Below are 22348 nucleotides of genomic sequence, written 5' to 3'. Positions count from 1 at the left end.
ATGTGAGTGAGCCGATGACTTGGTTCTCATGGCAGCGTTCAGAAAAATATTAAAAACTTTTTCTTTCGTTGAGTTTTAAAAAGAAAGCAGGAAAAATTACAATTACAACAATAAAATTAAAAGTAAAAAAAAAACACGTTGAATCAAGGTGTCTGTTCTTAGACTGAAATTAATGTTTTATAATGGCTCGTGAAGTTAATTTAAACGATCTTCTAAAATCGGTAGGGCACGGATCTACTTTCACGATATTTTATCATTCGAAAATACTGTTGAACGCAGCGAAAACCAAACTAAATTCAATTCAATGGTTTCTATTTGACGAGTTGTTGAATTAGCTTATATAGTTAGTGATTTTTTTTACTCTGCTAGACACAATAAGTGAATCTTATAAGTTAATTCTTTGATAAGACTATTAACATAATGACGGACGTTGCAAAAAAGGTAAAATGTTCCGCTTACCTTCGATACATGTTTGACACGAGTTCGAACAATGAAGTGTGCGTGACCTTACGTTTTTTGAGTAAAGTCTGTCTAAATATAGATATTCTCTGAATTCATGGCAATGGTAACTAAATTAAGTGGTATGTAGTGTTTTAAAGACGTGCTGATTGTTATAGGGATTGTACTGTTGTATGAATGAGGAGTCAACATAACCTCAACGCGCGGCTACAGTATGGTCGGCGGTCTTGCTTGGTCGCACCCGTCCCCTGCGGCCCCGGCCTCATGTTAAATCGCTTTATCTTCACTTACGTTCTTTCAGGTACAGGAGTACAAAGATTCCCTCAAGCAGAAAGCTGAACACTTAATAATAAAGGGTTTCCCTGAGAAAATAGTGAAGCTGAATGAACTTCTGGAAACACCTAATTTCCAAAATCGGGATTTTGTTGATGTTCATCAGGTAAGACACTCAGGACAGTGTTTACCATTTCTTAATATTTGTATTTATTTAGGGAACATTTCCTAGAAATAGAATACATATAGCCAAAAATTTCTCAACAGTATGAACAAGATTCTATTCATTACTGTTGATTCATCATTATTGCTTAACATTACATGTGTTAGAAAAGACAAGTAACAATAACAACTTCTTTATAGGCAGTGCCATGAGAGTTGAAGTGAATGATCAGATTACACACTCCTACATGAAGTACTGATTGCATAAAAAGAGTATGAAGAAAATGAATGGGTGAATGTCAAAATCCTGCTGTCCGCTGTTATATGTTCTTGTGTGCATGACCTTAGCACTGGTGGCACTACCTATAGCAAGTTGGCCAGTCTATGAAATGCAAACAAAATGATTTTGCTTGTGTGATAAGTTTTAGGATCATGCTATACATAGTTATATTATGCAAGTTGATTCTATTGATAGTGACACAGGTGCTGGTGAATTGTGTCTCTAAATGCACCCATAATTTATCCTGGCTCTACACTACTTGTGAAGTTCTTGAGGATGTACTCGGGAATGTTGACTAAAGTACCAACCATGCTCGATGAAGTAAGATGAAGTGCCTTTTAACACTATTGTATTCGCCTAACCTTGTTCAACTTTGCAAGCAGTGCGGAGCTAGGGTTAGATAATTTTATTTCTAAATCTTCCCAGTTACATTCTTAAAAATGTTGTATGTAAATTGTGCTATTTTTTTTTCCAGGACTTAAACATTCCAGTGCCACCTCCCGCAGCAGCTCTCAATGAGCCGAATGCCAAGCGTCCGCGACTTGACTCCTCAGAAGTGTCAAGTAACACCACCATTGATGGCACGCGGGTGTATGCCTTGCCCAATGGAACTGTTCCATGTAACAAGCCACTTTGCGATCTTATCCATCTCGTCAAGCCGCACATTCGGGAGCTAGTGGAAGATTCCAATTTGGTAAGTGAAGTTTTATTACAAGACTAGCTTAACTCCTTGTATGCAGGAACTAAAAGTTCTGAATTCTAGTCTTATCTGTTTTAATACACAAACTGCTGATTAAAAAAAAATACAAAAAGATAGCCTTAAATTTGACATGGATCCTGTCATAAGCATTGAGCGGTTAAGCTTTACCTTCACTTAAAAAAAAACAGCTTTAAATTTCGAAACATCCTTTCTTAGTCCACATCAAAGATACTCAAGGTACCTTATATGTAAGTTTTATGAAAATAAGTAAAGCATTCCAAATAACACATTTGTAGGCCAGAAGAAGAAGAAGAAGACAACTCGCATTTGACACGCGGCAACATTCTTCAAATGAAATATGGTCAGCTTTGTAATTTGACCCTGTAAAAGCGCGTTCGCCAAACGTGTGTCGTTTACGCCTAAGAAGTATGTTGTGTGCATACATAGATTCTAAGGGTCTTCCCATATCTAACAACGCGGAATCGGCAAAAGCCGATTAAGAAAAGCTTTATGTCCATGCAATAAAAGCTAAAAGAGCATGGCTCAGATCGGCTCAGCACGAATCTGCTCGGCCGACGCCTGTCGGCCGGCGCGTCGACGTCTTTTTCGCTCTTATTGCGTAGACATAAAACTTTTTTCCACCGTCTTTTGCCGATTCCGCGTCGATAGATGTACACTAACAGGTGGCAGTTTAGTGTCATATATAAAAATGTCAAGAAATTAGTACCTTGTTGCTGAAAATCGCATGTTTGAAGGATGATAGAAATAATTGGATATAATGTGAAGCAAAGAAACATACATTTTGATGAATAAAATGTTAGTTTGAGGAAAAAATAATAAACCTAAGTAATACATAATGTACCTATTTCATAAGTATGTTGGGTTTGTTCAATGTGGGTGGCAGAGCAGGAAAGTCTACCAATATGCAATAATAATGTATGTAGGAGCTTCAAAGCAAAATAAGTATAATTAATTTGACGGTTTTTTGCATTGGTAGTGGTCAACAAGATTTCTAAATAAATTCAAGGATGATGCAATATGGCGCAATTACCAAATACCTAGTTGGATGTGATGATGATTTTGATTAATCAATCATGATTTGTTGTTCTGGCAATCAACAGGTCAGTTGGAATTACAGTAGTTGCTTAGTTGCCTATTGGTCTAGTTGAATAGTTCTTACCTTCCAGTGATGAGGGATCATTAATAAAGAGTTGTTTTTTTTTTCGATGGTCTGCAGAGCAGACCACTGGTTAAGAACCACTGATTGATTGTGGAAAGGTAGAAAAGTACCTAGTCTGAAAAAAGTAGGTCTCAGTCAAGTTTTAATGTTTATTTGGGCACAAATGGTACATTAATCTTAACCTAAACATAGTTCAATTCATTTGGTTATTTGGAAAATCCATGATGTGATTGATATGTTTCATACACAGTCAGCATCTGTCTGTGTCATGCCTCATACAATACATTTTGCGTCATTGTTTTAGTCACCAGTCCAAGAATTATTGTCATTTTCACAAATAATTATTTTAATTTCAGCTGAAAATGTGGATTTCCTTTATGATCCCCAAAATTGAGGACGGCAACAATTTCGGTGTATCAATACAAGAAGATACACTTGCTGAGATCCAGTCGGTGGAGTCTGAAGCGGCGGCTTTCTTCGATCAAATCTCACGGTACTTCATCTCGCGGGCGAAAATCGTGTCTAAAGTTGCGAAGTACCCACATATCGATGACTATCGAAGAGCTGTCACAGTAAGTAATAAGTAGTTAAGATATTATTTATTGAAATATTGACTAGATTTGTGCATATAGTCGTTTTTACGTCAGATAATAGCCGTAACAGACGATCGAACGGTCCGGCGGACCGAGAGGGACACAACTGTCTGTTATAGTAAGATAGTGGTATGGATATCCCATTCTAACAGATGGCTGCGTCCCTCTCGGTTCGCCGGACCGTTTGATCGTCTGTTACGGTTTTAAGACTGCTTTGACAAAAGCATGATGTTATAATATAATGTTGTATGTTTTTGCATTTTCTGTGTATAATTTGAATTTTACAGTGCATTGGTTTTCTAACTGTAATGCTTATTGATAAATAAATAACAAAAGCATACATGTGTCATATAAGTTGTCATTAACTTGAATGTGTAGCAGTTACTTACTTCTAAAAACGTAATAATGCCAATAATTTCGTTCAGGAACTAGACGAGAAGGAATATCTGTCACTATGGCTGGTGATGTGCGAGATACGCAACCGCTACTGTTCACTACACGACATCGTGATCAAAAACCTCGAGAAGATCAAGAAGCCTCGCTCCTCTAATGCGGAATCATTATACTAGCTCCTGTACCTTAGTCACTGTTAACATAATTTAATTTGCTATGGATAGTTGAGCAAGTTGGGCAACTACTCTGGATTATACTATGCTACGTACGAGCCGTTAAACATTGTTGGAAATTGTCAAAATAACCAATCCTAAACAACATGCCTACACAATTACTAACCAAAATGATGATGACCGTTGAATTATTCATAATGTAAACTAGAAGAGCTGTTTTATTTTATGGCGTTTCCGCCATTCAAATTACTAAGTACATTATTGTCATGAAATGCAAACTTGCATTACATTTAAGATTAAAGCGTTTAAAGGTTTGGCTTTAACCTGCGATAAAAGGTTTGGTAGACTTTTTATTATGTATTGACTTTGTGTAAAAATATGTATTGAAGTCGATGCACAAATCTTATAACATCGGTATGTGGTAGGTACATATTTTTACTCTTGGATATACAGTGCTCAAAAATGTTTAGAGATCAAATGCTTATTCAGCATATTTTTGCATATTGATTCCTGGACACTTGCTTAAGCAGCTTCAAACAAAGTTTAGAAGTATATTTTGAGAGCAGTTGCCCTGTCTCATTTTTTATTCACTAGCCGATAAATAGTTCCTGTACATGGTTTTGTGACTATTTATAACAAATGTATTGTTTAATGAATCTTACATATTTTGTTTGCTAATTTGTATGTTAAGTATACCAAAATTGATTAAATAATTGTAAGTTAATGTATTCAAACAATAATATTTAAGGATTGTCTTTTCAAAAGACTTCCGAATCCATATTTTTTAAATTTCACGAAAATTGGAGTGGAAATAAAAAAAATTGAAAAGATGGTCCTTATTTATTTTTTGATTCTGTGTCATTTTATATTCAATGCACCGATATCTAGTGAGTAAAAAATAGATGCTTTTGTGATACTGTAGCTATAGCAAGATGGGGGCCTGTGGTATCGGCAAATGTGTTTTGACAATTATAATTTGCAAAATTGTAATTTCCCAATATTTGTGATCATTTCATAAAATCAATGATACAGTTCTTTGAAAGGTGCCAATGACAGGCGTTAATATACGACTGCCTTTAAGCCATTAACCCCTCTTATGCGGATGCACGGATCCGTGTAAATTTAAGGCTATCTTTTTGTACTTTTTTTTAATCAGCAGATTTGGCACTTAGTAAAACAGATGACTAGAATTCACTACTTTTAACCCCTCTCGCATACGAGGGATTAAGAGTCTTCTTGTCAAAAACCTAAAAATATAGGAGAACTATATATTCGCCATCATTACACCTAATTTGACAAAACATCTGTTTGCCGATACGTTAGTAGCCCTAAGCTGGGATAACAAGAATTCTGGCGTCTGTATTAACCTTTAGTATGTTAAAGCGACATAGTAAGGTCGTATCTGAGTGGTATTTCCGAAATACAGTTGCTACAGGTCTATCAATTGATTTATCTCTTTTCCGCTATGTCTTACTTTATTGACCCATGGACCTAAAATTGATGTAGTGAAAGGGTATTATATAATATTAACATAAAATTCTCCATACCATACATTCGACAACTCATCAAGTCATAATAAATAGTACTGTAAGTTGAATGAAATGTTGTCTAATTTCATTTGAAGTGCCTGTGTTATTAAATAATTAAGATTCATGTCGAGAAAGACCCAGCAAACAAAGGTTATATAATTTGGTTGGTAGTCAGTAATTAAATATGTATCCGACACCAATAAAATAAACATTTCAATGACCACATAATTGTTGTTACTATTTGTCCTACATCTTAATTAATCCAACATAACATGTAGTATTATTATAGTATATCATATGGAAAATGTTTGTTCCGAAAAATTTGCTTTTCAAGCTTTTTACCCGACTGCCCGAAGAAAGTTTATGTTTTTCGGGCGTATGATGTTATCGACAAATCGACAGTTTTTTTATTTATGTTTCTATTAAATAAAACCCCAAACTTTCCGATGATACGTACAGTCGAACAAATTGAAGACCCAGGCAGGGTGGAACCTTTGTGTTACTAATGTCATGTTGACATCTCATACTTTTGTCTGGGCGGCGCGCCACGGCGTGACCTTGGGGTGCCTTGGGTCTTATAATTATGCGAGACCGTTTTTTTTAAAATAATAAACCGGCCAAGTGCGAGTCGGACTCGCGCACAAAGGGTTCCGTAGGTATAAATATTTTTATTTTATGATTTAACAAAAAAATTAAGTTTTTCGCAATTTTCCTTTATCTGTGCTATAATATAACCTGTGGAATGGCAGCGCCATATTTAAAATTTACTGTCAAGCGGCGCGGCCATTTTGAAAAAATCTTTCTTGACTGCAGTGACACCTACGAATTAATTTCGCGAATTCGCGAATTTTATTAAAAATATCACCAAAAAAAAACTACTTTAATTTTACAGATAAGCCTTACAGTGATAGTTTAGCATAAAATGGCATATATAATTAAATAACAATGAATGACCTTCAATTTCTGTGAACTTTATTATTCATTATCAAATATCTGATAACCAAATTTTTCTCAGTCATGTATTAAATAACTATAATTACAAAATAAAACAATTACCTGTAGGAAACACTGATTTATTTCGTAAAATATTAATTTATTTACGAAACAAAGTCCTTTTATAGTCTTTCAATATCAAATAATAGTATAATACGAGGTTTCCAAAAATACCAGCGCACGGCAGCGGCCACACAGTGAAACTTGAGTAAACGATAAGAACGAAATTTCTTCCGTAGTATTGTCGCGGCCGTTAATAAATGCCATCCTTGTCTATTTATGAACGCATTCTGCAAGAATAAGCAAGCGAGATATAGGTCTACCAGTTTATATTTGTTAGTGAAATACGTCACCCGCCAACGACCGGGAGCCGGTCGCTTGCCACTCAAGGGTTTTTGACAGCGTGCCGGGAGCCGGTCGCCTGCCAAACAAGGGTGTGCCGGGACCCGGACGCTTGCCACTCCAAGGGATAAGACAGACAGACAAATTTCAAGATTTTGAGTTCACGGGAAGTACCCTGTAGGTTTTGAATCCCTTGCGAGTTTCGAAAATTTGCTGCTTAAACGGCTGTATCTTTTGATTGCGTTGGCTTTGAAGTTTGATTTTTTCACAGCTCTAAGGGACAGCAGACCTGAGTATTTGATATAAATTTCAGCTTGATACCTCCACGCTTTCCTGACAAAAAGGGTCTTGACAGACGGACGGACGGACAACAAAGTGATCCTATAAGGGTTCCGTTTTTTCCTTTCGAGGTACAGAACCCTAAAAATTAAGAAAACCACATTGTTACTTCCAAAGAAAGCTTTATATTTATTTTGTTAAAGCATAAAGGATCAACAAACGTTCTCAAAATTTTCATAAGTTTTAACAAAATCAACACATTTTCAAGGAAAAAGTAACAAAGTGCAAAGTCTCTACATAACAATACCGTCAATATATTTTTTTAGTACACAAACATATTAGTAAATTTATTGAAACGCGCTTAGACCCTAGACGTTGAAAGACTCGACTCGACTGAGTGAGCGAGCGTTCGGTTCGGGACGTGTCCTGGTGTATAGCCGCGCCGCGAGTGCGAGCGGGAAAGCAAATCACGACCGGCCACCGCGGGCAGCGCGCCGCGTGTTTCAATCGACGGCGGCGCGCCCACAGGGCGTGCAATACGAAACTCACGGCGTCGGCGGCGCGCCGGCGCAGCGCTCATATATAGCATTATATGTCTATTTCTTTTGTCCTCTCTGTAAGCCTAAACGGCTGAACGGTTTTCAGCTTAAGTATCATTTCATTAGATTCATCAAAACCTGAGGTCAAAAGTGCCGGAGTGACATAGAATCCTACTTCCCACTATTAACCCTTTACCAGGCGAAGGGATATATTCCTCCCTCATCTTATATCGGTTACCGTAGTCAGGTTTTAACTCCAAACCTCCTACAAAAAATTTTGTCAATCCCTGAAAATAGTATTTTGTGATCTTCATTCACAACACTCTTCTAAATCGCGTAATATATATCTTTGGCAGCCGTTTAACTTCACTTTAACTCTAATTTCAGTATTCGAACACTTTCATTAATTTCTATGAAACAGAAGTACATGCCTAGGTCGAACAGTTTTTTGATGTTTTGTAGATTTTGAGTGTTGAAAGGTAATGTTATCGTAAACATTGTTAAATATTCATGCATTATTGTGTATGGCGAATTAGGATGTGGGTTGACATTATCCCATGGCCTTATTAGAGTTTAACTGTGCGGGAGGTATTCTTCCCATGGCCCGGTAAATTGTCTTGTCATGTCATTAAACCTCACGGAAGTAATAAAACTGTTTTGGTGTTCAACCTAGAGCGAATTCATGTACCAAGCCCAAGCTATAAAATCTCCTTTTAAAGACTTCCTGAAGAATAAGATGTGGGAGCAATATAACTACCTATCCCTTCGCCTGATCAAGAATATAAGTAATAAGACAAAATCGAGTATGACAGTTAATTACTTAGACAGGCGATGGGATAACCGTAACCCACATTTTTATTTCTGGTTTAAAGGAACATCTCCGACTTTCGTAAATATTTTTTTAACAAGGCGTTCATACGTGTGTAACAGTATAATAAAGTATCAAGACACGCTAATTCTTAGGGGCCTCCTGGTAAAGGGTTAATAATAAATGTGTAAGTTTGTGAAGATGTTTGGATGTGTGGATGTTAAGATGTTTGTTACTCAATCACTCGATTAACGGTATAACGGATTTGCATGAGACTTAGCGTATAGATAGACAAAGGCCTGGATTGAGTCATGAGATAAGTACTGGATAGTAATGCGTTCCTGTGGGATAATATTTTAAGTTTAAACAAGAATAGGGGGCACTGTCCAAGAACGGTGGCGTAACTCAGCTAGGTACTTATACTCTTTGAACTCAGCTCTCAAGATGACGTGACGTGTTAACTTTGTTTGCAATCAGTAGATGGCGTAGTGCAAGCGAACGATGTCCTTTTAAATTGTTTCTGTAACCCTTCTATCTCTATGCCGTAACCTTTTTCAGGCCAAACTCTAAGAAAATTATTTATTGCGTTGTATATTTCAAAAATTGCACGGGCATAAAATATTTCAATATGGCATCTGCGAAAAAAAATATGGCGGAGGAATAAAAAATACATTTTGTATTGTAAAAATTATTGGTATCAAATGAAAGCTTATAATTAGCCCATTCTAATATATTCTAAAAAAAAACTTTCAGCCTTTCTATGACGAAGGTCTGGCTCGACTGGGGTCTGGCTCTAAAACACAGAATTGTTCTGTGCTCTAAAACCCTGCCTGTGCTTGGTGGCTGTGTTGGTGGTATGTCGTATCGTATGGTAGGTATTAAGTCCGCCTCAGGTATAAGTGGACGACGTAGTTATCTCCTTCTGCCAAAAGTATTCTTGAGTGTGTTTTCTCATGCGGTACCTAGGTATTTAGAAATACTTCATTATATATTATATCCGCAAAAATATTTTATAAGTAGGTACAATATTTTGCAGACTTTAAATTTTAAAATAGGAATACAATGCTGTAGAATTCATGTCTTTTGATTTTCGAACCAAATTAATTGTGACGTTGACGTCATTTTCGGGTAAGGTTTTTTTGACAACCGTTTTTACATTAGATATAACTTATTTATAGTTTACAATTAAAACGCTTCGTAGTTTAAAAGTCGTCTATCGTCTTTAATTTAACTAAGGATATGAAATTTTACTTTTGAAGGCAGTGAGATGGCGAGTGACATCGACAAGCAGAATTTTGGCGATAGCGCCAGAAACGGATCGGAGCACGAACCGCAAGGCAAAAGTTCGAATCATGTTTTCGATGGCGCCGGGGAGAACATTCACTACCACAGTGACTCTGAGTCCGTGGGCTCGCGCTCGAGCAAGACTCGTTACATAAACGCTGCTATTTACGTCGAGCAGGTCGAATCTTCACACTCCGTGACATCTCTGCACACTGACTCCTCTTGCGTGGACGTCACTCCGCACCCCCACAGTTCTTACAGAAGCAATTCTACCCCGTTTCTTACGGGACGGGTTTCAAGCGACTCGTCGACTAGTGCCAAGAGAAAGTCGTGCCGGTTAGTCGATGGCGATAAGTGCCTGGGCCAAGAGGAGGAAGAGACGCCTCGCTACGACCGCACCTACCGAGAGGACGGACCCGACACGTTTCGGTTGTCGGTCGCTTCGCTGTCAACCACAACCACCGCCAAGCAAGAGAGAGAACGCAACGAGGCGAAGAAGAAGGAAGTCTTCCAACAATGGTTAGCGCGTAAAGAACAAGAAGTAAGTGTACCTACTTATGATCAATTTTCGAATTCCATCGACGTCAAAAGAATTCGCGATAACAAAGGTTACCAACCCATATAGTCCAAACCTTTGAACTAGACAGTATGTACAATTGATATTATAAAACGTAAACTGAAGCATATCTACGACAATTTTTTTTTATACCTAGGTACAGTCAGCGTCATATATTAAGTAGCAGTCAAGATCACCAAATATTTGGAAACATACAAAATAGTCATTACCAGTGACTCAGTCAAAGCGGTCAAATTGTTCGAGACATCCATCGTGTACAAATATACCGGAGCACGCCCGTCGTCAAATACTTTATAACATTCAAGCCGACATTAGTACCGTAGCAGCCAAAGTATCCAAAAGTATGGGACACCACAGAAAAAATGACTTTATTACATACCGTATAAGGTCCAATTATCTAGTTAGCTAGTCATCTTTAATACAACGTGAACGGTGTTCTATTTTCAGTCTCTTGGTGCAAAATGAAAATGTCATTACCTTTTTAATTAAATAAAAACTCTTTTATATTGTAATTATACTGGCCAATTCAAGCCATATTTAAAAGGAAATCCGTTAATCCGAAATTCTGACAATGTAAATAAAAATGTAAAAAAAAGGCGTCAGGCTTCAAATGAAAGAGACGGAACGATCACTGACAAGTTGGTACTCTATTCGGTGATTGTCAAAAACGAAAAGTCGAATCTTATTACGTGTTACCTAATGTTATTTCGCACTCAACTCGAGATTAAACCTTAAACCTTTTAAATAAAGCTCAGTTTTCTAGTGTGTCCTATACTTTTGGATATTATGGCTCCTACGCTACCAGTGGTGATGTCCGTGCTCCGATTTATTTGTACACGATGGATGTCCTGAGCAATTTGATCGCTTTGATTGGGTCAATGTTAATGACTATTTGGATGTTTCCAAGTATTTGGTGATCTTAACTGCTACGCACTATATGACGCTGACTGTACTCAATTAGATTAATTACTTGCTATTTCGAGGTACTCTTACATTTGGTAGATAGTTACTTACTTACTTATTATAAAATTAACTTATCGACGTTCTAAAATGTTCCAAATGCCGTTTTCCTAATTAAAAATTACAACGATTTATTGACAACTCAACGTGGGCACGTTTGAGAACATGATTAGTGGTAAGTAGCTAGTTAACGCATTTTGTCAATCAGAAACGTGAAAAAGCCCGTCGAGAAAAAATGAAGCTTCAGCCGGTGCCGACGACGTCGCCCGAGGAGCGCGAGGAGTCGTACCGGCGCTGGCTGGAGCGCAAGCGCACGCAAGCGGAGCGGCGCCGCGCGGAGGAGGTCATGCGCCGCTTCAGGGAGGCGGAGCGCGCCGAGCAGCAGCGCGCGCGCAACGACGGCGCCAAGGAGGAGAAGCTGGCCGAGTGGATACGCAAGAAGGAGGAGGATATTAAACGTGAGTTCTGATGCACTGGGTGAAGCCAGTACCTAGTTAAAGCTACAGCCGGTCCCGCCGACGTCATCCGAGGAGCGTGACGTTGGGGAGCGGCGCCGCAGAGACGAGGTCATGTACCGCTTCAGGAAAGCGGAGCAGACCGAACCTCAACACGTGAGCCGTGAGGATGGCAAGGAGGAGAGGAGAGGAGTGTTGGTCGGGGGATACGGAAGAAGAAACAGGATGTTAAAGGTAAGTTCTATTGCCTTGGTAAAAGCCATTAAATGCCATTCCTACTCGTAGCTGGGAAATAAACTGCTAAGCTTTTCTTTTAAATGAAAGGCAACCCACGATTGACCTTTTATCTTTATCACACCTGATCGACACCTCCTACGTATACTGGTACAAGTGCATAATCATAAATTTACAGGAGAGCTGTTCAAAGGTTCCAAAACCTGTAACTTTCTCATTTGATGATATAACTTTTCAAAATTTTGCATTGGTTCCAAAGAAAATATTTGCTTTCTACCTGTATTCATGGAATTTTGAAATTTCTTATAGTTTTTGAGAAAATTGCAGATACACTACTATACGCTTATTTTACATCTTGTAGTTGTGCGGTATACTGAGCTAATTACCACTTGCTCCAGTATACGGCGTAATGCGTAGATTACTGATCTAACGATATTTTTATATCGTATATGAATTTTTAGATGAAATACTTATATGGCTTGCAATGAACAATAAAACAGATGCTCTTTTACCTTCATCTATTGATTTATAAACGTTTTTATCACTTGCATCAATATACGCTAACATTAGCATGCCACTTGTACCAATATACCGCTAGTAATGTTTTAAACGTGCTATACAAAATACAGAAATATACCTTTATAAAAAACCTCACTTGAAATATAAATGGTTTTATTAAGAAAAGTAATTGTATTAAGTGCTTTAAATTAATGGAAGCACATTCAATGGATTCGTATTCCTGTTCAAATGTGTACTCGTATTTTATTGTGAAAGGTTCCTCATGTGATACATATATCGCATCGCACCCATTTGTATCCACATAACGGTTTAGCTTTTTGTGCCTCTTCAGGGTTCCGTACCCAAAGGGTATAAACGGAAACCCTACTTCTATATACTACTTCGCTGTCCGTCCGTCTGTCACCAGGCTGTATCTCATGAACCATGATAGTTAGACAGTTGAAATTTTCACAGATTATGTATAACTGTAGTCGATATAATATATATATAACAAAAATAGAACAGAATAAATATTTAAGGGGGCCCCATACAACAAATGTAATTTTTTTGCCATTTTTTTGCTAATCCTAATGAAGTTGTATAGATGGTATGGAACCCTTCGTGCGCGAGTCTGATTAGCACTTTGCTTAAGCCAAGCTTTGACATGAAATATTGAGTCAAAGTCAAAATATCTTTATTCAATTTAGATTGTAACAAGCACTTATGAATGTCAAAAAAATCTACCACCGGTTCGAAAAAACCTCTGTTGAGAAGAGTCTGGCAATAAACCTAGGTATATTTTGTAAACAGATTTACAATCATATTTTAGTGATATCTATACATCACAAGTATTTAGCACAACTACATATTTAAAACAGTTCTCAATTCGCTATTTGGAGTAAGCACTCGCCAATGCGGATCGGAATTATTTCCAAATTTCCCTATCCATGATATAATCATTAATTTTAATAATACGCCTTATATATTAATGTCTTCTTGACAATAGATTTAAATTTTGTGTCTGTTTCCGAGTCTTGGGAAACTTCTATAACTTCATACGGTTTACCCGTTTTCGCCATATACATAGCCAGGTACCATTTCTTAGGTGTGTATAAAAAAATGTGTATAGGGGGTTATTAAAACCTGTACTATACTTTAAACCACATTAGGGCTACTAATTACTAATATGATCCAAGTAGAAAAATACTGTGATTCGAAAAAAAAAGTTTTGCATGGAAGTGGAGTCGCAAGAAGACTTTCTAATTTCGATGTTTTCCCACTTATATCGTATTAGTAATCAGTAGCCCTAATATGGGTTACAGTATAGTACAGGATTTTTTTATCAACCTGTAGGTATATTGAAATTTACTGTTCTCATTTTAATTAAAGCATGCATGCCTTCGCCTTCTTTTGGGGATGCTCAACTACCAGAATGCAATGTAATACTGCAATGTTATATTTCTAGCACGCGTACATGTAGGTATAGCCGAGGAAACTGAATCACGTACTGGTACTGGGGTGGAACCGTTGTACTACCAATGTTATGTTGACATCCCATACATTTGCCAAAGAAATCATAGCGAAATAGATCACGAAAAGGTTTCACATTGGATTTAGTTTCCATGACTGTCTATGAGAAATACGGCTATTGTGGTCTTGCCCTCCGCAATTGTCAGACCAAAACATGTTTTTTTTATATACACTATCAAATTATGTGTTCGTAGAACAGTTTAAACGGTCCGCACGCAGCGACGGCTAGCGCGTACACTGAGGCAACTGCCAGTTACACTGGACTTCCCCGACCCCGCGACAATATCGGTGCCGCGTATAGTGGTGCATGTCGGTTGCCTCAGTATACGTTGTACCGATTAGCAAAACGGTGTTAGATGCATTCATATACGTCACTTTATTTCCAAAACTAATAGGAATATCCGTGCAAATTTTTTGTGGTAGGGAAATAAGGAAATATTAATCACAAAATTGCAAAAAACTAAAAATCAAAAATTTGTCACTTGTACCAGTATACGTAGGAGGTATCGTGATGGTACCTACCTAAGAGCAGATGAGGCCGAAGATGTAGCTCACTGAGTCAGTAACAGCCTATTCACACTGGCTTTTAATAGCCCTAAATTCCCTATTTAACAACATAAGCCTGGGTGGAGTTGCTCCCCATGCCTGGTCGACCAAGGATATAAATACCCGGCCAAGAGTAGGCGAGCGTATTCTCTGTTTATTGCGTGTGCTGCCAGGTAACGACTGCGCGGGGAGTGTCGACCGGTCGACCCTATGGCGTGCATTGAGGGTTTGCAGTGCTAGTATTGCCTACCCTGCTGCGGGAGGGTGGCGTGCTGCTGCAGGCACTAGCTACCAGCTGACTACCCTGGAATTGACACACTGCACGCCAATGTCTCGACTGAACCGTGTCCGGGCTCCGGGCCATAGTACCTAGCCCATAAGTAGGACTTAGAGGCCGATAATATGATGACCTAAAGGCTGTTCTGTGGTTAATTGCGTAGTGATGAAGACGCGCGAGGAGCGGCGAGCGGCGCGCGCGGCGATCGAGGCCAAGCGCAAACGGGCGGAGGGCGAGCGCGCCTACCGCGACTGGCTGCGCACTAGCAAGAACAAGCCGTTGCCCGTGCCGCTCAACCAGGGACAACTCAGTCAGTCATCATCATTATCATCATCATCATCATCCATCATCCATCATATCAGCCGTAGGACGTCCACTGTTGGACATAAGCCTATTCATATAGACCACAGATATAGATTACACTAGATTACGCAAATGCATCTACTTCGCGTGTCCGAACCCCGACCGAACGTCGGGGTTGGCCCCATACAAAGACTGACGCGGGCGGGCGGCGCATTTGAATCGATTCGACATCGGGGAATTCACATCGCTAATTCGCTCTTGAGACGTCACAGTAGATATAAAAAAGTGACACGGTTGGTTTTCATACAGATTGAGGTGTTTGCGTTATCTAGTGTAATCTATATCTGTGATAATGACCTTTAGTTGCATCAGATGTAAGCGGCCTGCATCCACCGTAAAACCGCGACTTTAACCAGATCATCCGTCCATCTCGTTAGTGGACGGCGGTGGTACGCTGCGCTTGCCGATGCACGGTCTCCATATGTAAGCTTTTCTACCCTAACGGCCATTGTTCTCCGTGCTTTATGGCTGCCCTATTCGAGCTAATTCACTTGGCTAAGTGGCTTGGCTTGTGTATCCCTCCGTCAGTATCCCTTCGTTCATTTGCCATCATCATGATATCGGATCTTTCTAAATTAAATGCTGGTTAATATTCATATTGTCAATCGCATAGGTAAGTGCATGTTCAGTTTTTTTAGCACCTGGACAACTTCGATGTTTATGATGGCGACTGTATAGTTACCTAAATGCAATTCAGGGATCGACTATTTTTTGCTATCTGATGACCCCGCTTCAAAATTACGGAATGCAAGATTACCTAAATATCGAATTCGGAATTAGATCACGACAAGACCATCTATAGTTTACAAAGGCTATTTGTGTCTACAAAGCCATCGACCTTTATTGGCGATCTCCTACGAGCCAAACAAAACGAGACCTGTATCTACATCAGGTGCGTTATTTTTAACTTTTTTCAATTTGGTGTCAGGTATGCGAGGCTCAGTGTCCAAGATGTACATCAACCCCATCCCTTGGCAGACGCTGACGTGACTTCTGCAGCTTACTGTCGCTCACCTCACCAGTACTTCTGCTCTTCCCGAGAACCCAGTCAATGCCTTTAGTTTATATCGTTAGATACTGTACTTTATTTTAGATTAAATTTTCAATTTTTAGACTATCATTGTTGTGTTGTGGTGTTTAATGTTTTCTATCATATGTAGGATTGTGCGAGATTTAGAGAAATAAAAGTCGTTCTTATATATAATTCGTTTATTATTTATTTAAAAGTTTCTAACAATTTTAAGTTTATCTACAGGGTCCCTTCAAGTTACAATTAAGTTACGTGTATTAAAAATACATTATTTACTTATAAAAAACCGTTCACAACGTGCATCTCACTTACGCTGTCTAAGATATTCGGCACTCAACTAGTTTCCTCGTACCATCAAACAAAACATTAATCTTTGAGTGCGTAACATGAAAAGCAACGTAAACGAATGTTCCGTTTTAGTACCAACCAGCCTGCTTACAAAATTCCAAATAAGCCACAATCATTCCTGACAACTCCCACCTTCAAACTCTTCCTAACCAAGCACCCGTTGGGCAAATGAGAGGGATGTAGTTACGTGTTAGAGTAAGATAAGAACAATTGACCAATTCACATCTGACAATGTTTTCGTGGCCAGATCTTGTGGTAGGTACCTAATGGTCTTTCGCTTCTGCAGCTGTTACAAGCGAATAAACGCTTTCTCAATAAACCTCCTCTTCTTCCTTGAGGCGCAGTATGTCTGACTTGTTCATGAAGTAGTAGGACGGTTGCCGGCCCTTGAGATCTTTTAGGACGCGCTTGGCTCCTGCTCGGATAAGCACTCGACTTAGCGACTCGATCTTCTCCACGCCCATTGCGTAGTGGAGCGGTGAGCGCTCCAACTGTGAACAATTAATTTATTACGAGTATTGATGGAGAAGATTTTTAAACACAATTTTTGCTTGTTGAATTTCCTTTTATAGGGTTCGGTACCTATAATATTCGAGCATTTTGGCCGCTTGGGTTAAACATCAATATCCCATGTCCCAATGGTTACTGTGCTACTGAAGTGTACCTACTGAAGTCAGTCGAAGATCTTAATGAACGTGGGTGACGTTTGTACGAGGACGCTTTATTTGATTTTTATGAATTTACAAATATTAGTGCTACCTATACGGGCGTCTCATAAGACTATGGGACATCAAGGGAAAGTACCTGAAATATCGTAGACGTATCAAGAAGACTTTGTTATTTTTAAAAGTTAGTAATTCTGCATTTAAAGATTTTCTAAAAATTACTTGCTTCGTCTGGGAATCAAACCGACTTATATAAAAAGGAAAAAAACACCCCTATTTTTATAATGTCAATTGAAAGAATGGACAAAATATAATAATTCTTCCTAAGTAATATAGTAAGTATCTTAAAAGAAAGGAATAACGTGAAATTATAATTTTAGTCAAATTAAAAACATACATGAAACTGCCGAAGTCAATTAAGTATTTTTTTGTAAATTAATTAATGAAATCCTCAAAATGTGATCCCTCTTGTCTTACGCAAATCGCCAATCTTTTAATAACGTGCACCTATAATAAGGAAAACTGCTAGGAGTCTTTTATTAAGTGGGTACTTATTTGCGAATAATCAATGCTATCTATGAAATGATAATATCGCTATTTTTCGAACGTCGTCGTCGGCAGTAAGTAAATAATTTTCTTGAAATTTGACTTAAAGCTTTTACGTTGTTCGTTTCTTTTAAAATACTATGTTACTTATGAAGAATTATTATTTTTTGTCAATTGTTTCGATTGGCATCATAAAAATAGGGATCATTTTTTTCCACATTTAAGTCGGTTCGTTTCCCAGACGAAATCTTTAAATGCAGAATTACTAACTTTTAAAAATAACATACTTAAAGTCTTCTTTCAGCAAAATATCCTATATACGATATTTCAGGTACTTTCCCTTGATGTCCCATAGTCTTGGGACACTGTATAGCCTCAAAATATAAACTAAATACCACGAATGAAAGGTAACTACTTAAAAATAAAAAACAACATTCACGGCGAACTGTATAAAGTAAAATGTTGCAAGGTTTTTGTCACGTGCCTTAAAATATTTGTCGTACTTAGGTAGGTGATACAGTAGGTCACAACGAAAGGACGAGTTGCTAAAAACTTTTAATCAAACTAGACTCGGCATCATTCGATATTGCAAATTTCATAAAAAAGTAGCCCTGAGCATCATCTCTTGTTACTGTATTTACTGGGGAGATACAGATACTGTTACTATTCGATGTTTTTTTTTATTATTATTTCTTCCTATCGTGTTTTTTCTGTGTATCGAATATGTGTAAATAAATCTCTCTCTCTCTGATAAAAAACACCGTAGGTGGGTAAAACGTATCTATAGACGACACCCTACCTACTAAATATCACGTCGCCAAGCCATTTTCGACAAATAGACTCTATGACTTGTTACTTTTACAAACTGAAACAAATTCCTAAAAATGGCTGTTAAAAAGACAAAGTCGTTCGCTCTACTCACGTTGTCCCCAAACCGTAAAAGTTCTGGAAACTTGGCAGCTAAAAACGCCACTATTTCTTCGTGCTGTGCCAGCACCGCGACGTGTAACGCCGTCCTGCCGAACGAGCTCTTGCTGCGCGCGAGCGTTCGGCCCCCTTCGGCTGAGAGAGTCGCTTCGACACTCGCCAAGTCGCCTCTTCTTATTGCTCCGTGGAGTTCTTCCCGGGATTCCTGGTGAAAACAAGGTGTCCATTTTATCGACAAAATATTATATCCTATTACATCGATGAACTTTGTGGTCATGTTAAAAGAATCGAATTATCTACCCTCCACTTCACCCTGCTTACCTGTAATTATTTTCTTTTATACTTAGGTTAGGTAAGGCCCAACAATATCTATGATATCTGTCCCGTAACCGTAATTCACAGCAGATTATAATTATGATTTCAGTTTTTTTGCGTTGTGGACTTAATTGTCTTAACTTGCCTCAAAAGCAGGAATCGAAGCGAGGAGATTGCTCATTTCGGTGTCGCCTCGGTTGGTGACAACTTCGGTTATTGGCACTCCGTCATCGTCCACTACGTCCAATATATGATCGTATCCTTCTAGAAATAACTCCATGATCTTCTCTTTATTACCTGCAGTACCAAAAATATAATTGTATTATACAGCTAATTGTATTTCAATTGACGTGGCAATGGGCGGCCACATCGATCGAAGAACATAACCGTTGGGGGAGAAAAGTCCTCGACTGGCGACCATGAACGCGGAAGACGAAGCGTTGGTGGATGCAAGTGGCAACTTATAATTCATAGTGGCGTTCTAAGGGGGAGGCCTTTGTTCAGCAGTGGACGCCTTCCGGCTGATGGTGATGATCACAGCGAATGAAAACTAATGCCAAGCACTCGTAAAAGGGGGTAGCAGGTGAAAGAAGTTGGGTTCTTTGTTACCTCTAGCAGCTAGATGCAGCACCCATCTATCTATCTCCGTCGTGTTCTCGGGTACGTTGGCCTGAAGAGACACGTCCCGCGCGGTCCGGTACAGTTCGTCTCGGAAGGCCAGGTTCACATCTGACTCCTGCAGTAGCTGGAACAGTGCGTTGCGCGTGTGTGTCCGCGCTGCTGCGAAATGCAGCATCGACTGGCCGTGCTCGTCCTAAAACACAGTGTGAATTTTTGAGACCAACTGGATTTGTTAGATCGGTGCTTTGAACGCGTTTTACATCGGTAGGTTTTTTCCTTGGTCGCATTTCGCCTAGATCGTGTTTTGTTGTGTATGCAATTTTTATGGACGTAATTTGACCTATGTCGGGTTTTGTAGCGGAAGACAAGGTTAAAATATTGTACAGTCACCAGCATTAATATCTGCCACAGCGGAGCGTGCAAAAATATCTGACACGTCCTTCCGGCCCTATAAATAGAGTCGTATCAGATATTTATGCACGCTTGTTGTGTCAGATATTGGTGCTGGTGACTGTAGGTACGAGTAGGTAGGTACTTATTAAAAGTGACTTATTAGAAGTTCCCAAAATGGAAAGGACGAAACCATCTGCACGTGAGTGAAACTTTTTTTTTTACTCTGATAGCTATTATTACATTGGCTTACCCTATCAGCACTGCTGAACGCTGCTTCTGGCGCATCAGGGCTCGCTTCAGACCGAGGGTCGACAGTGATGACATCAATAGGCCGATGTGGACGTGTGGCTGTACGAGCCGCGCTTCGAGACAAAACGGGCGCATTCATCATCACCACCTCGGGCTGCGGCGGTGGCTGATCATTCTCCACCTCGGCCGCCTCTTGGGTCACTAACACATTGGATTCCTGTTTACAGAGCGGTTGCTGAAGGCATGCAATACTAATAAGTGCAGTTGGAATCTAGTGTTAACCAATGCGTTAGCACATTAGCAATTGTAAGAAAGTTTCAAAAGAAACATAAGTAGGGCAAGTTATAATATGATGGGATTTTAAAAGATTATTCTCTTTTGACATTAAGTGTTTGTTAGGAGTCAACGGTTATCGTCAAATATTTTACGTGGTAATATAAAAAATTCTAGAAATATGATGTTTCAATTTGAGTGATCGTTAAAATTACTGTTTATGGCACTATAAAGTGTTACTTTAAATAGATTTATTTTATTAGGTCTACATCTGGTGACCGGTTAGCAAAGTCGTAAAATATGACTGAAGCAAAAGTAAACATTAAGAAGCACTAGCTCACCTGCGTACCTATTCGTGGTTTCTCGTTCTCTGGAAAGTTGTGCAAGAAACTTGCGAGGAAAGCGACTGGATCCTTAGGCTTGACATTAGCCACCTCGGTCAATCCTTTTATTAAAGGATCGCCGAGAGCTGCAAAAACATTGTCTGTATAAACGCCCTTCGTTTGCACTTCTTCCATTTCAAAATTTATTTAAAAGTAAACAATTAGAGAGCTTACACTTTGCGAGATATCTGCCCTCGTCGGTCCTAAAGATGGGAATGTCCATGTGGCCATTGGCGACGTAGTCCGTACCTGAAAACGATCAATTATTCAGCAGGCGGCCTTCGAAACGCTAGTGGGAGGTTTGTAGTAGGCAAACACGTGTGAACACCGACGAACCTCTGCACCTGTGGGGGGTTGGCGGGTGGCGGGGGCAATTAATGGCGGTCGGTGGTGGTAGTAACAGTTGGTAAATGGAGCTGATATCAGTACACAAAGGTAATAATTGATATGACGCAGTTATTGATCGTCCCTTGATATACCTAGTAATTTCAACGCTTAGTGAGGCTTATATGCTGTTTGTCATGGATACGTGACAATGAAGTTTTATTTTGGAAGTAGATCAATACATGTGTTTGGTAAATTGGGGTATAACTTACAAACTAGCCCACCTTGAATCATTGATATTTATTTGAAGCTACAAAATACTTAGGTACAAACACATAAAGAACATCGCCTAATTACACATTGTCATTTTCGGTGAATAAATACTTTCATCATTTGTGTCAAGATTGTTTTACTTTGTAACAATAGAATTTCTAATATTTTTACTTGAGGGGCTTTTGTACTTATCTAAATCTTATAAAATAAATAAAATCGAATTGCTATAAACGATAAAGTAAGTGCTTAAATGAAACACTTCACACAACACACCATTTAGTAATCTAATGTTGGAAAGACTGGCATTGCTAGTGGTAAGTGCTATGATGAACATAAAAGCTTTTGAAAACTGCTGGGTGTTAAAGCGATTGTACTCACACCAGAGAACACGAAGTCACACGAACACAACTCACATGTGATGGTGACTAAAGTTAACGTAGAGTACTGACCTAATACATAAACGCTCTCTTTGGAGATCGAGTATGCGCATCTCCGTCTTCGTAGCCATTATCTGCACCTACATCTTTCCAACATTCGATTAATTTTATTATACCGATATTTGTTGAACTAAAAA

At 38.8% G+C, this 22348-nt stretch overlaps 3 protein-coding genes across 8 annotated transcripts; 2 read left to right on the top strand and 1 right to left on the bottom strand.

Annotated features, from left to right (window-relative positions):
• The first annotated feature begins 137 nt into the window (after nt 1–137).
• REG (proteasome regulator gamma) lies at nt 138–5970 on the top strand. Of its 4 annotated transcripts, none has more exons than XM_074100807.1 (5): nt 138–221; nt 761–898; nt 1650–1868; nt 3411–3626; nt 4073–5970. In XM_074100807.1, exons 1-5 carry the CDS (start codon nt 183–185, stop codon nt 4214–4216), a joined length of 756 nt encoding a protein of 251 aa, XP_073956908.1. In that variant the 5' UTR covers nt 138–182; the 3' UTR covers nt 4217–5970. The 4 variants fall into 4 exon arrangements, with proteins under 4 accessions (XP_073956908.1, XP_073956910.1, XP_073956909.1 ...); XM_074100809.1 differs by lacking the exon at nt 138–221 and adding an exon at nt 243–441 and having other exon boundaries at nt 767–898; XM_074100808.1 differs by lacking the exon at nt 138–221 and adding an exon at nt 244–441.
• A 3671-nt stretch (nt 5971–9641) lies between these two features.
• Nucleotides 9642–16631, top strand: LOC141437408 (uncharacterized). Of its 2 annotated transcripts, none has more exons than XM_074100752.1 (5): nt 9642–9669; nt 9963–10528; nt 11733–11982; nt 15228–15374; nt 16356–16631. In XM_074100752.1, exons 1-5 carry the CDS (start codon nt 9657–9659, stop codon nt 16415–16417), a joined length of 1038 nt encoding a protein of 345 aa, XP_073956853.1. In that variant the 5' UTR covers nt 9642–9656; the 3' UTR covers nt 16418–16631. The 2 variants fall into 2 exon arrangements, with proteins under 2 accessions (XP_073956853.1, XP_073956854.1); XM_074100753.1 differs by lacking the exon at nt 9642–9669 and adding an exon at nt 9796–9831.
• LOC141437407 (uncharacterized) lies at nt 16625–22313 on the bottom strand. Of its 2 annotated transcripts, none has more exons than XM_074100750.1 (8): nt 22224–22313; nt 21352–21426; nt 21136–21278; nt 20523–20738; nt 19868–20072; nt 19404–19555; nt 18939–19148; nt 16625–17296 (listed from the first exon to the last, which is right to left on the bottom strand). In XM_074100750.1, exons 2-8 carry the CDS (start codon nt 21398–21400, stop codon nt 17117–17119), a joined length of 1155 nt encoding a protein of 384 aa, XP_073956851.1. In that variant the 5' UTR covers nt 21401–21426; nt 22224–22313; the 3' UTR covers nt 16625–17116. The 2 variants fall into 2 exon arrangements, with proteins under 2 accessions (XP_073956851.1, XP_073956852.1); XM_074100751.1 differs by having other exon boundaries at nt 21136–21263.
• Nucleotides 22314–22348: the final 35 nt, after the last annotated feature.

This window comes from Choristoneura fumiferana, chromosome 17 (genome assembly GCF_025370935.1).
Source record: "Choristoneura fumiferana chromosome 17, NRCan_CFum_1, whole genome shotgun sequence".
In the NCBI taxonomy this organism is placed as follows: Eukaryota; Metazoa; Arthropoda; class Insecta; order Lepidoptera; family Tortricidae; genus Choristoneura; species Choristoneura fumiferana.
Note: the sequence above shows the minus strand (reverse complement) of the source record. Positions and strands in the feature narration are given on the sequence as shown.